Consider the following 12,532-nt stretch of genomic DNA (forward strand, 5'->3'; position numbering starts at 1 on the left):
ATCGTATGCCGTTGACGTGAGGGTCGGATTTTAGTTGTTCAAGAACGAGAATGCAAATGTGAGCCTTCCACTCTCGACTCCCACGAGACGGTGCGAAATTACTTCGGGCAGCTTCGGAGAATAGAGAAAGAGAGCATGTGTCCGTTTGCCTTTGTCGACTCTCCGAGCTCACGTATATACACACGATCTGGAATAGTATGAGAAAGTGGAATGAGGTGTCCCCGGTGCACCCGGGGCTCCGTCTGGCATATCTGATCTCTGCTTGGAAAAACAATAATGGCGTATTCGGTGAACATCTCTGTAGAAGCACCGATCGAGAATCAGATCCAAGAAATCACCTACGATGGCCAAGAAATTTACCAAGCGTATGTACTTTCATTTAATAACGTTCACAATTGCGGACGAAAAATTAACGATCAACCCAACGAAACGCAAATGGATTTGTTATATATGCTTCCTCTAACCTCGGTGTCATTACGTTTTGTTTACATTTAGTAAAGTAACATGTTGTAATATGGTTTAGTAAAATGAGTCGTCGTTTTTCAGACCCCTTACGTTGTCCGAGAACCTGGCAAAAATCGCGCAAAAAATTGACTTCAGTAAAACCAACGGGGATGATATAAAGAAAGAGACTGAAAGTGGAGAGAAGGGTGAAGAAGACACAAAAGATTCAGCTTCTTTTCAGTCTTCGTTGTGGCCATGGGACAGCGTCAGAAGTAAATTAAGGTTGCACATTGTATTGAAATTTTACTTCCGTAATGTAATTTCATCAGGGTGAAGGGATTTATAGTTTTGTTCTTGTTCGTAGAAATGCATTGACCGAAGTATGCGTGCTAGCGGATGTTCTGGCAATAGCAAAAGAAAAGCATTACATGGTTTTAGACCCGGTTTCACAAGAGCCGGCTGAAGTTAAACCTATGATACAAGTGTATGCTAGAAAGAAAGCATTGGCTGGGGCTGCCTCTGTTATAATGATGGGTGCAGATAGATTAAAGAATTGTCAAAATGAATTAGCTAGGAATAGGTCCACACCAGACTTTCATATTGAATTATTGAGATTGAGACAAAACTGGCGGTTAAAAAAAGTTTCTAATTCGATCATTGGTGACCTTAGTTATAGAACAGGTTCATAATTATATTCTATGCTACGAATTACTATTTAAAAAACTATAAATTTTACGTTAGCGCTATAAAAATTTCCAGCGGGTTCCAAGTTTCCACAAACAGGTATGTTCGAAGTTACGAAGGCGGAAGAGGAAGAAAAAAGTAGTAGTAGTCCTCCTGCTTCTCCTAGTGCTGGTACAAATGCGTCCGTACAGGCTCATCATCCTTCGAATCCGAAAGCGTCCGCGTTGCGCGTTACTATACCTAGCGAATTGCAAGGAGTTGCCTACATAGAGGTACTATGCCAAAAAGGTAAATGTACATTTATTGTACAATATATAAAGTTACGATTATGTCCTTATAACTCGATTTCTTAGACCAAGAGGACCTTTGTAGTGCAAATATTAGTCTACTTAATAACAGTGCACATAGTTCCAATGCAGATATGCATTGGCAACAAAAATTAGAAGCTGCACAGAATGTTCTCTTCTGCAAAGAGTTATTTAGTCAACTGGCGAGAGAAGCTGTACATTTACGCGCACCCATACCCCATATGGTTGTCGGCAATCAAATAATGGCGACGGTAACTGTTTTTACGTTTACGGTCGACGTACGTAATACACAATGCGTTACCAAAATTGATTTAATTCCAGGTACTTCCTGGAATTCAATTAATCATAGGACTTTGTCACAGTACAGGAAATGACAAAAAACCTACTGCCCCTCCCCCTCATAAAAGTGATCACGATCATGTGTTAGAACATTCATTGCATCAACTATTACGCGAAGTACACCACAAAAATACACATCATCCGTTTCCACATCCCTCTTCGGGGCCTCTTGGACCTAGTAAACGGAGATGCTTGGCCGGCCCAACGGCCGCCGACAGATACGAGCTCTTAGAAATGACAAAAAGTCAAACATTGTTAGAACAAATTATTCAACAAGCTCAGCATTTCTTTATGCGATTGCGCACAGAGTACGTTTTAGACACAATAGCAAAAGAAGTTAAGGATCCTTTAATTGTTTCACACTGGAACGCGTTGAACTCCCCTACGCAATCCTGCGTGAAGATCAATATTTTAACGCACGGGTATGATAGCGTGTGTCGAACATCGCTTGTCGTTCACGTTGGGGAGAAGTCATTAAAGTGCGTTTGCCGGGACGGCAGAGTGATGCATATGAGTTACGAACCTCAAGAATTACGCGACCTAATCTTTTGCCAGGTAATTAGAGTGTTTCTATCGTCTTGGTCTTTATTATGCATTTATTAATGATTACTATATGGTTACAGATTTATCAGCACCAAATAACAGCAGTACAAGCATTAGCAAAATGTATGGGTTGGCAATTTTTAGCCAATAGTTCACATCTTGGTTTGGGCGCAGTGGAACCTTTAGGGAACGCTAGCAGTTGTATTTTGGCGTCACCGATAGGCGATAGGTATTTATTCGCATCACTTTTAATCGTTAATAGCATCGAGCTAACGTGTCTAAAATAATTCTTCGCGCGTTTAGGATGATAGCTGTCAGATGTGAACCACAAACGGGAATACAGGTAGCAATAGCTCATTCTCCTAGGAAAGATTTCTTCCCTGGACAGTTAGTTCGGGAAAGAAAGTGGGAAAATTTAGGTGGCTCTTTCAAAGAGGTCCGGTGGGACAAGATGGAAGGAAAAAACTTTTTAAATAAAATGGAACTACTCATGGCTTCCTTAACAAGCTCCTAAATCTGATCAGTGATTGATTAGGGATCCAATTGTTCCACAGGGTGAAAATTCATGATCATTTAGATTTAATCTCGCATCTGATATACAAAATACATTTTCATAATTGTACAATTAAATGACTGATGAATTTGTTCCAGTAATATATTTCTTGTCCATGATTAGTTTCGTTTTTTAATTTCCAATTTTATCTTGTTGTCATCGCCCGTTCTAGTATTTTTTTTGCAATTTTTTTTTCTTTTTTTTAATAAAATGATATTTAAAATATTTGTATATTTTGCGATTTACTACTTCCAACGTTGTAGTTTCGTCTCCCAATCAGACAAATTATTTCATCCTGTGGTATTTATCGCGCTACATAAGGATCATCATTAAATGTACCTTTAGTTGTACAAAAATGGTCTTTATTTGAATGACATACGAAATATAATACGAATTGAGTAATAAACCATCGTGAAATGGTAAGTGAAACAGAATGCCAAATATACAGATGTGTAGTAAACACCTAAATTACGATCGTCAATGGATCTCCTTATATATACAAAAACTAATGAACAATTCCTTACATATTATCAGGTGTATACCCTTCCTGAATAGTTTACTTTTAACTGTAAGGCGCGAACCGATGCACAAATTTACTCCTCTTTGTCCAATACGTATATGCACACATTCATTCTTACATTATGTACATTCACACACATTTTAGATTTCTTTCTTTTGGGATAGTAGAGGATATTGTACACTTCGGTACAACTAGATTCTGAATCGAAACATTATCTTAACTCGGTTATACGACTGTTTCGATAGGTTAAGGGACGGACTAGCAGCTTGACCAAAGAATTCCATGCTAGAACGTATCGAGTCTTTAAAAAAGCAACCTTTTCCGAGGATATTTCGTTAAAATAAGGGCGAACCACACACTTACAAGATGCGAAAAAACATTTACATTTCGAACAATAAGTAATACTGATATACTTAACAGATTTTTCCATTGATTTTGGTCAAGTGTGGAAGTTCATTAACCCATTTGCATCGGGTAGAATATTCCGCTCGCGACGACTCCAGTTGCGAAATAGACCAAGCGTTGAGTTACCTGTATCGTCGAATGCAAAATAATGCGTAACGATTGTAGCAATTTGATATCATCTGTGATATGAGCAGATTGTCAACAAAGTGTTGGTGTTGTATATGGCAGAGTTGGGCGGAATTTAATTAAAGTAACAATTACGAATTGAACCGAGTAATCAATTTTTTTTGATATTGAATTATTCTCGTCGAATAATGAATTGCCATATTGATTTAATTTCTCATTAATTAAACGAATTATTCCGATGATTTATTATTTAACAAGAAAAATGCAAAATTAGACAAATTAATGATTAATTTAATTGCCAATTGTCGTAAGTGATTTACGATTAATTTAATCGTCATTCATTGTCGGCAATTCACGATCTATTGGATCATTAATCGCTCGAGAAAAATTAGTCTACGAATGCCCAATTCTGGTACACGGCTAAAGACGTATTTTAATTACTGATGCAATTGAGTTAAGTAAATTCTAACATATTTTGGATTTGTATTGATACATTTCGGTAGTCGGCTCGTATAATAATATCAAAGAATAAAGATATTGGTTTTGCTAATTTAACGTTATACAATTTCACGCATAGCGTATACTGGAGCAGCGGACAATTTTCATGGACTAATAGCTAAGAATATTCTGGCGTTTTGCGATGTCCCTTTCTGTCAAACACAACTACCTATTTCTTAACTTTGTCGTCGATGCATTTTTTCTCTCACTTTCTCGTAAAACAATGCGCTATACTTTGAGCTCTGCCGCCCGCGACTTTGAAAGCGAGCATAGTCGTTATCATTAGAATCGTGTAACCAGAAAAAGTGGTAGTTATATAAGCCTGATGTACATTTAACAAGGTCATACATGACACAAACAAATGTGAGCCAACAACCCACATAACTTGTCCCCAATTTTTGTTATCCAGAGCAGCAAAGAATATGACACCCCAAAATGTATGCAGAAGAATGAAGCAAAGAGTTGTGGCTGCTGATATCATAAAAAAGTATTCTGAGCCTTGTTGCAGTCCCATTGTTCCAGGTCCAACAGCATCTGCTAGGACATTGACTAGAGCAAAGGCACCGCTCATAAAACCAAATCCTAAGCCACACACGTAGGCAAACACATGTCTGCTGTCTGCCACATGTGTTGTAGTCACTTTCTCTAAGCCTTTCTCTGCTTTTCGAAGTACCCAGTATAAGAGGTACCTATAAAGAGGCAACAAAAAAAAGATCCAAATGTACAATTTTCCTGGACAATTAAAATAAAAGAAAACACATAGGCCATGTAATACGTTACATGGTAAATAATGTTAATCACCTGAAAGCTTCTTGAAACAACACAGAGAATACCAGTCCAAATGCAAGGTGATTTTGAAGAGGTACGACGGCATACCAGAGCACCGATGACAATAATAAAGAAATAAGCCAAAAGAAAGCACTGACTATCAATACGATAATTCTGACAGGTTCAGCCGCAACGGTGAACGTAAACATGGCTAACGGCGGGCCGAAAGCCAAAAAGGCACAACCAAAAAAATCCATATATGTCATTTTTAACACGGTTAGTGCCAAATCACTTCGTTATCTATTGTTATAACAATCAGCTCTCCTCGAGATGCTAAATATTCATAACCCTACCAAGCCTTCGTGCGGCTTGGGCTGTACTTCCTAATAGGCACATTTATTTTCTTCACTGATAATACAAACTTGAAAAATATGATAATACGATCGGAGTCAAGTGAATCACAACGGTGACGAAATCACTTGGCACAAATCTGTAGGGCAATGTGGCCAGATTTGGCATAATTGAGTCTATCGACGGCGACTCTAGTAACGACAAACTTCCTTAGCGTCTAACGAAGTGGTGGGAAAAGCCAACATATCCTACAGCACGAGCCATGTTACGCGAGCTCGGCAAATCGAAAGAGAAGACGAATACGAACCTTTCCTTCTTGATCTCGAACAGCTGATGTCCGTTCTCGTGTCAATGACATACAATTTATAAAAGCTTGGACAGTCGAGATTCGAAATTGTATGCCATTGGCAAAGTTGCTCCAAGTGCCGAGCTCACGTACAGTCCTTCGCTGATTTCAAGTCTCGCGGGAGAAGTAGAAGGGTTTGCGTATTCCCACGCACACATTAATCTCTAGCTTGCTATTTGTCGCGGCAGTTACACACACATGTGGACTGCCTAAGAGACTTAAAGTCAGTGTATCACTGTACATGGCTCGTGCGGTAGAACATGTTTCCGTTAAACGCTAAGGAAATTCGTCGTTACTAATGTCGACGTCGATGCATTCAATTATGCCAGATCTGGCCACAGTGCTGTAGAGTCTTCGTTAAAAAGTGTAAACTTCTCGATAGAGGATCTCAATGTATCGATAGTCTCGTTACTTATCAAGATTATCGTGCAAATTGTACGGGTGGATACGCATCAAGCATCGAAATGGGACTGTGTAATGAGAACTACCTTAATTATGCGTGTTATAAAATCTGCATACGAAAGACCAGTGAACTTGAAACGAATGCCTTTTTCACATGAATTGGAAAGGAAAGTATGCACAATCAAAGAATTTGAAATTGACATGGCAATCCTCGATTATTAATTATTGCACGAATTCCGTCAGAGAGATTCATTTGTAAGCATTTTAGGGGTTTGCCTAATTTTTGGGATGTAGGCTAAATAAGCTGCAAAAATGCAGAAAATATATAAATTTTTTTTTAAACATATCGGGCGATTCTTTATTTAGAAATCAATTTTATTAAAGAAAAAATATGACAGAGTACAGTGACACTTAATTCCTATTAGTTAAGTCCTTTTTCTTTTTGTTCTTGGTACATGTAATGAAGATCTTTACAGTCTTCATCAGAAATATGTACCCAGCCTGTTGATTTCATGTGATAAACTGTGAAGGAGAAATAGTTTTTTAAATTTATAGCATGACATTTTTTTACATTGTACTACATACCTCTTATAATACCACCAGAGTAAGCATCTCTATGGGTTGCATGGTAAATAGATCGGCGGCCAAGTTCGTAAGCTTCTTCGTCGGACAAGTCCCACCTATACCCAGAATCTAGTGTACCAAACGCATAGACAGATCCTGATCCTACACTGAAAACTTTTCCTGGTGTACGGGTACCTTGTGAATCAACATAATACAGACCAGGCCCCCTCTTGTCCCATCCAGCAAGCATTACACCTATTATTAAATATTTTATTATAGATTTTATTAAGGCTAAAAAAAATATTATGATAGTGCCCACTTAAGTGTCCGCGATCGTTTAAGCGGGCACTACTGTATTTAGTTTCAAGAATATAAACTCACCCATACTTAATCCCATTCCTTTGTACTGATATACCATATTTGACAAAAGCTTACTAGCAGCAGCGATAGAAATGCGTTCTCTGTTTCTCAATTCATACATGCGACATTCTTTTGCCAATACACGATCCCAATACACACAATCTGCAGCACCACCAGCTAAAGTTCCCAAAAGATAGTCATTGATTTCCACAATCTTCTTCATGGTGGATGAACCTACAAAGGAAATTGCATAAAATTTTGTTCTAATCTTTTTGATGTATATACATATATATATATATTTTTTGAATTTACCGATAAATTCGCCTCCTGTTGAACGTGAATCAACAGCAAGAATAATGCCACCTTTGTATTGAAAACCCAATGTAGTAGTACCATGATCGAATTTGATCTTTATCTGTCTTCCAGTTTCATCGGTTCCGTCTGCAAGGCGGGCCAAATGTTCGGCTGGCTACATATAAATCAAAATATTTCGAGAAAGCACGTTTAAACATTTGCATATAGATAAATTTCAAGCGTTCCGTAATAATTTCTAACCTGCATATCAAATTTTCAGTGAAATTAATTTATATGAGAATAGGTGAAATTCAATTTATAAAATAAAAAAAATAAATAAATACTAGAGGAATACACATTTAAAAAGGTACAAAGCAATATATTATTTACAAAAGGTAATCACATGATGTAGCAAATTTAAATGCATAATAGTGTGGACATACAAGATAAATGTTTCAAATAATCTACTTACATTTACATAGGGTGGCACAGCTAGTTGTAGATTATTAATGAAATTTCCTTTATAAAGTTCGATCTCCCGTGAGAAAATATCTTCATCGCGTGATGTATTGTAATCAATAAACGAATTGAGACCGCAAACTTCTGCAAGCGCCATTTTTACGGTAGCCTTTACTGTCGAATGCTTGTCATCTTGTTAGTTCACCATGGCCGTGATAGTGGGCGCAGTGTTATGGGGATAGTTTGTAAACTTGCCGCTAGAGGCAATTTCTTGCGAGTTCTACCACAGACGAGGTATACGAGTAGACCTTTCACGTAATGTATTTTTTCGGCCTGTTTCTCTGGGGTCCTGAGACCACAGACGAGGTATACGAGTAGACTTTTCACCTTATGGACTTTCGCGGCCGAATCTGACTGCCATACCTGATCTGAAAATTCGGAGCTGATTTTAGCGGCCGAATCTTATGGATGGCGGTCAGTTGAGAAACTCACTGAATTAGTGTGATAGGTAACGGACTAGTTGCGTGTAAATGCATACGAGTTGAAAAGTACGAATTATTCGCGTTTCCTTGACTAGTTAAAGTTGTAAATAATTTGCTAAAATCAGTCTATCCGCGGTTTCTAGCTGAGGCATCTCTCGGGTTCGTAATACAAGCTTCGTGAGACATCGGAGCTCCCCCCGCCACGCCACCTAATTCCCGAGCGTTGCCGAGCACAGCGGACGGCCATCATTCCTACTTTGAAAATAAACATAGCAGGACGTGTCGAGACGTATCGGCGTTTCGCGACCGAGGTGCGTATTTCTAACCTGTTTATCCTTCCACGATCTCTTGCAATACGGTTTCGATATAATCATTACTAAATTGTAATAATCGTTCGTGTACTTTAATGCATCGTTCTTTCGTTTCTGTTGCAGTCTCTGATTGAAATTCGACACCATGGGAAGTTTCATTGGCGCGTAAACGACACCATAACAGATGGCAGACGAGTCGACTTTGGAGGGAGTATTGGTAACTTCTAAACAATTGTAACCAAAATTAACATCAATATCAATATTTATATATTTGTATTTCTTTATTGTGCCATTCGTTGCAAGCATGATGATAATTTTATAATCGGCCATTGTTAAAATAAATTATGAAAATCTTTGACAAACCTTTTATCCACTTCGATATAATATCGAAGTATACAGAAATGGCGTCGGTAGATATCGACGATAAATTGAAATAATTTATATTTAACTGTATTCTGATCGCGATTAAATATTTCCGAGTGTTATTTATTTAATTGATTGTTCATATTTCTTTATGAATTGTTGTAATTGCAATTTGCATATATATTTCGATGCAAGTTTAAGAAAACGTAGAAACCACGTAGTTGGAATATGCTATTAAAGCATAAATAATTATCGAACTTTAATTTTTGCAAATTTCGGAATATTTATAAAAATTACGAGATATTCTAACGTTCGAGAAAGTAAACATAATCATGCTTACAACTCTAACTATGGAACTTAGTGATATAATATTTATAAATTGAATAATTACTTGTACGTAATTATTTTCGTAGATAATATTTTATCGTTGAAATTCTCATTGATTGAGAAACTCTCGCCTTCGTGGCATTGATCTTGTACGGGACAAACTATGTATACAACAGTACTAAGTAAAGCAGTATTTCTGTTGACGAACTCTTGTAAGAAGAAAAAAGAAAATCGATAGGCAAAGCACAGATGTGCTTGTTGTGTTTCTTGTCTCCTGTCCTTTTCTTTTCAGGTCTTTTCTTTCCAGGAAATTTGTTGGCCGCGCGCAATGCGGCCGGTAGATTCAGTGATTGTACGTAGCAACAAGTTTGTTTCTCGGGGCAAAGTGACCCCGAGCACGTTATCGTTCGCGATGTTAGGCAAACGCGAGAATAGAAGCAGTGTTTCTTACGCGGTATTAAATTATTTCCAGAGCATCGTGGCTCTCCTTGTTTTCTCAATCGCGATAATAGAGTCAATTGTTCGCCGATTTCAATCCTCGGTCGCGGTAATCTAATTTAATACTTTTCAATCAAATTAATTATTTTTTCAATTTGAGATTTAAACTCACCGTTACCGGAATTAGAATCAGTGCATCACGGAAGAGGATTATTTGGCGTTGCTCCACGAGCAAACAATGTAAGTATAAATTTATACTTTGAAATTTTTAATTATAAATCTCTACAGTTTTGACAATAGATTCTAATTGTTTTCTTACAGTTTTCTTACAGTTTCTGAACATGATCCTGGGAACCAGTAGCAGTACCCGGGGGGTATCGGGCGGTGGACCACGAGCGAACAACGTAAGTATAAATTTATACTTTGAAATTTGTTAATTAAAAATCTCTATAATTTTAATAATAGATTATAATTGCTTTCTTATTCTTTATAGAAGGACCATGCAGGGGGCTTTGATGACTTCCACCGGGCAGCAGCAGCATCATTATGCAGTCATCCCAGAGGCACAAGTTCATCACTCGTGAGTTGCATGCTATTTGTGTTCCTCTGGTCCCCAACCATGTTGTAGGATGAAAGATCCGAATCAACACGGGTGACCAGTTGTATACTTGGTATTTTTGACGAGTTAAGTGACCGTGGGTATGAAAAATACCCATGAATTATATTTTTTTAGTGCAGGCTAGGGTCTTCTTGCACTCGCGTTTTTTAATGTTATCAATAAATATTACACAATTTTGATACAATATATGAAATATGTTTCTTATCTTTATATGAATTAAATAATTGAGTAGTATATATACATTAATATATTTATTAAATATTCGTTTTATTAATTAATACATCATACGATGTATTTTATGTGCAAGAAGGCGTTTCGCGACTGGTCGATTTTCAACTCAAAGGAACATGCATATTGATTATATTTTTACAAAAATTTACTTTGACGACAAAATCGACCAAGGTTAATTGAATATTTTGAATAATAATTTAACAAATTTATTTCAATTTGCAAAGTAAATTATTTTATCATGAGATCTTTATTAAAGTCTTACATTTTGCACAATTAAATTTCAGTCACAAATTTTTCTTGAATAATAATATCTTTCAATATTAACGTACTCTGTTGTTGATATATTACATAGAGCAAGTCGAGTCATTTTAATTGAGAATAGATACCGTTTAGTTAATTATTAATAACCAGTTGTTCTAGTCAGGATTTTCAGGATACTTTTCCGTGTTCGTTGCCTAAGTTCGTGCACATGCCCAAGTGTTATTTGCACGAGCGAAGGCAACGGGGCACGATGACTTAGTTTGTAACATTTACAATAATAATTTATCCGTGCGACTGACAATGCTAGTGTATCGTGCACGATGTACCGTCCACATATGTGTGTTTGTGGTTAGGATGTGGAAGTGCATCGTTTCAAAAGTTTATTACGATTCAGATACAGAATTTTTTAACATTAGATTCATAACAATCGTAATAATAATATTAAACTTATAGTTATTATTTACTTGGCCATTGTTCGTATTGCATACACGTCAATGATATTGTAAAATGCATAATGAATTAGCTTTTCGATCTTATATGATCATATATAGAGTATATTTTAATAAAGACTATATCCGATATATTAAAATGTTTTACAGGAATAATAAAAGTACACAATGGGCACTAGCTTTGTCAGTCCACTGCAAAAACTGGTACGTACACAATTAGAGTATGAATGAGATCGTGTCCGGGTGTCGGAGGAACCCCGGGGAGTCCTCTCTAGTTTAGGTCGCGCCCGGACATTGTGAATGAGAACCGTGGAGTGTTTGTTTGAGAGACTGAGTTTTGCATTTTTTTAAATATAGGGTTAGGTAGGTAGGTAACTTATTCTCTGGTGTGTGTGTTTAAACCTAAGTAGGTAGGGTCAGGGCAGGACTGTCCACATTAGTAATTCGGGTAGGCGCGTTTTCGCGTGGCAGTTCTGTTCCTGTAGTTACGATTTCGAGAGTAGAAATGTTGCTGATTCAAACGGTGCACTTGTGCTGTTTGTTTCGGCTTTATTTTCGACTCCTCGAATCGCGCGACTCTTAAAGTCGCTCTCTCGCGCTCGCGGTCGTGATCAGGTCCCTTTCGAAACGTTCGTCCCGCTCGAGATGACCACGTATGCTTTTTCAACAATTCGTATATTGTTGGAAGACTACGTATTGCACGAAATCTCGAGCCCGGTCTTAAGTAAGTTCCAGGCATCGGCAGGACCGCCGAAGAAAGAAAAGGCTCTATATGAGCTGAAGAGGCCCTGACAAACTGTCTCAAGAGCGGGCTACAACAAATGGCTTTTCATCTTCATCCTCGGATGAGGATGGAAAGTCATTCCTCTTACTATTTTGTCACTTAACTCGTCTGTAGTTGTAGTTAGTTTATTTTTCTGACTGGCTCACGTATGCATGTACCTGATGGTACATGATTGCACCATACATGCCAACCATCCCTCCCCATAACTCGCGGTTATGATATACATAGAGTTGCGAATATCCAATATTCGCGTTTGATTGTAGAGTTGCGAATTTCTATTTTTCGCGTTTCCTTTTCAGGGTA

At 37.6% G+C, this 12,532-nt stretch overlaps 3 protein-coding genes across 3 annotated transcripts; 1 reads left to right on the plus strand and 2 right to left on the minus strand.

The window, feature by feature from the left end:
- Window positions 1-223: 223 nt before the first annotated feature.
- Window positions 224-2,834, plus strand: LOC122398754 (mediator of RNA polymerase II transcription subunit 17). Its single transcript, XM_043398958.1, has 8 exons — window positions 224-365; window positions 547-726; window positions 809-1,125; window positions 1,204-1,416; window positions 1,482-1,687; window positions 1,758-2,330; window positions 2,399-2,547; window positions 2,622-2,834. Exons 1-8 carry the CDS (start codon window positions 277-279, stop codon window positions 2,830-2,832), a joined length of 1,938 nt encoding a protein of 645 aa, XP_043254893.1. The 5' UTR covers window positions 224-276; the 3' UTR covers window positions 2,833-2,834.
- Window positions 2,835-4,625: 1,791 nt separating this feature from the next.
- On the minus strand, window positions 4,626-5,819 carry LOC122398822 (gamma-secretase subunit Aph-1). The gene is made up of 2 exons (XM_043399085.1): window positions 5,222-5,819; window positions 4,626-5,109 (listed from the first exon to the last, which is right to left on the minus strand). The coding sequence occupies exons 1-2, from the start codon at window positions 5,452-5,454 to the stop codon at window positions 4,626-4,628; spliced, it is 717 nt and encodes a 238-aa protein (XP_043255020.1). The 5' UTR covers window positions 5,455-5,819.
- Window positions 5,820-6,639: 820 nt separating this feature from the next.
- On the minus strand, window positions 6,640-8,169 carry LOC122404556 (proteasome subunit beta type-5). The gene is made up of 5 exons (XM_043408614.1): window positions 7,978-8,169; window positions 7,524-7,680; window positions 7,233-7,445; window positions 6,873-7,106; window positions 6,640-6,809 (listed from the first exon to the last, which is right to left on the minus strand). The coding sequence occupies exons 1-5, from the start codon at window positions 8,119-8,121 to the stop codon at window positions 6,709-6,711; spliced, it is 849 nt and encodes a 282-aa protein (XP_043264549.1). The 5' UTR covers window positions 8,122-8,169; the 3' UTR covers window positions 6,640-6,708.
- Window positions 8,170-12,532: the final 4,363 nt, after the last annotated feature.

This window comes from Colletes gigas, unplaced genomic scaffold, assembly GCF_013123115.1.
Source record: "Colletes gigas isolate AHSC1104 unplaced genomic scaffold, ASM1312311v1 Colletes_gigas_Sc00001, whole genome shotgun sequence".
Lineage (NCBI taxonomy): Eukaryota > Metazoa > Arthropoda > Insecta > Hymenoptera > Colletidae > Colletes > Colletes gigas.

What these genes read in the sequence shown, in the direction of transcription:
- LOC122404556 (XM_043408614.1), bottom strand. Translation starts at nt 8,121, where the DNA reads ATGGCGCTTGCAGAAGTTTGCGGTCTCAATTCGTTTATTGATTACAAT. An exon ending in AGGAATGGGATTAAGTATGG is followed by an intron (nt 7,107 to 7,232) that starts GTGAGTTTATAT and finishes ATTTAATAATAG; the next exon opens with GTGTAATGCTTGCTGGATGG. An exon ending in CTCTGGTGGTATTATAAGAG is followed by an intron (nt 6,810 to 6,872) that starts GTATGTAGTACA and finishes TCTCCTTCACAG; the next exon opens with TTTATCACATGAAATCAACA.
- LOC122398754 (XM_043398958.1), top strand. Translation starts at nt 277, where the DNA reads ATGGCGTATTCGGTGAACATCTCTGTAGAAGCACCGATCGAGAATCAG. An exon ending in GGCCAAGAAATTTACCAAGC is followed by an intron (nt 366 to 546) that starts GTATGTACTTTC and finishes GTCGTTTTTCAG; the next exon opens with ACCCCTTACGTTGTCCGAGA. An exon ending in GCGTCACCGATAGGCGATAG is followed by an intron (nt 2,548 to 2,621) that starts GTATTTATTCGC and finishes TCGCGCGTTTAG; the next exon opens with GATGATAGCTGTCAGATGTG.
- LOC122398822 (XM_043399085.1), bottom strand. Translation starts at nt 5,454, where the DNA reads ATGACATATATGGATTTTTTTGGTTGTGCCTTTTTGGCTTTCGGCCCG. An exon ending in TTGTTTCAAGAAGCTTTCAG is followed by an intron (nt 5,110 to 5,221) that starts GTGATTAACATT and finishes GCCTCTTTATAG; the next exon opens with GTACCTCTTATACTGGGTAC.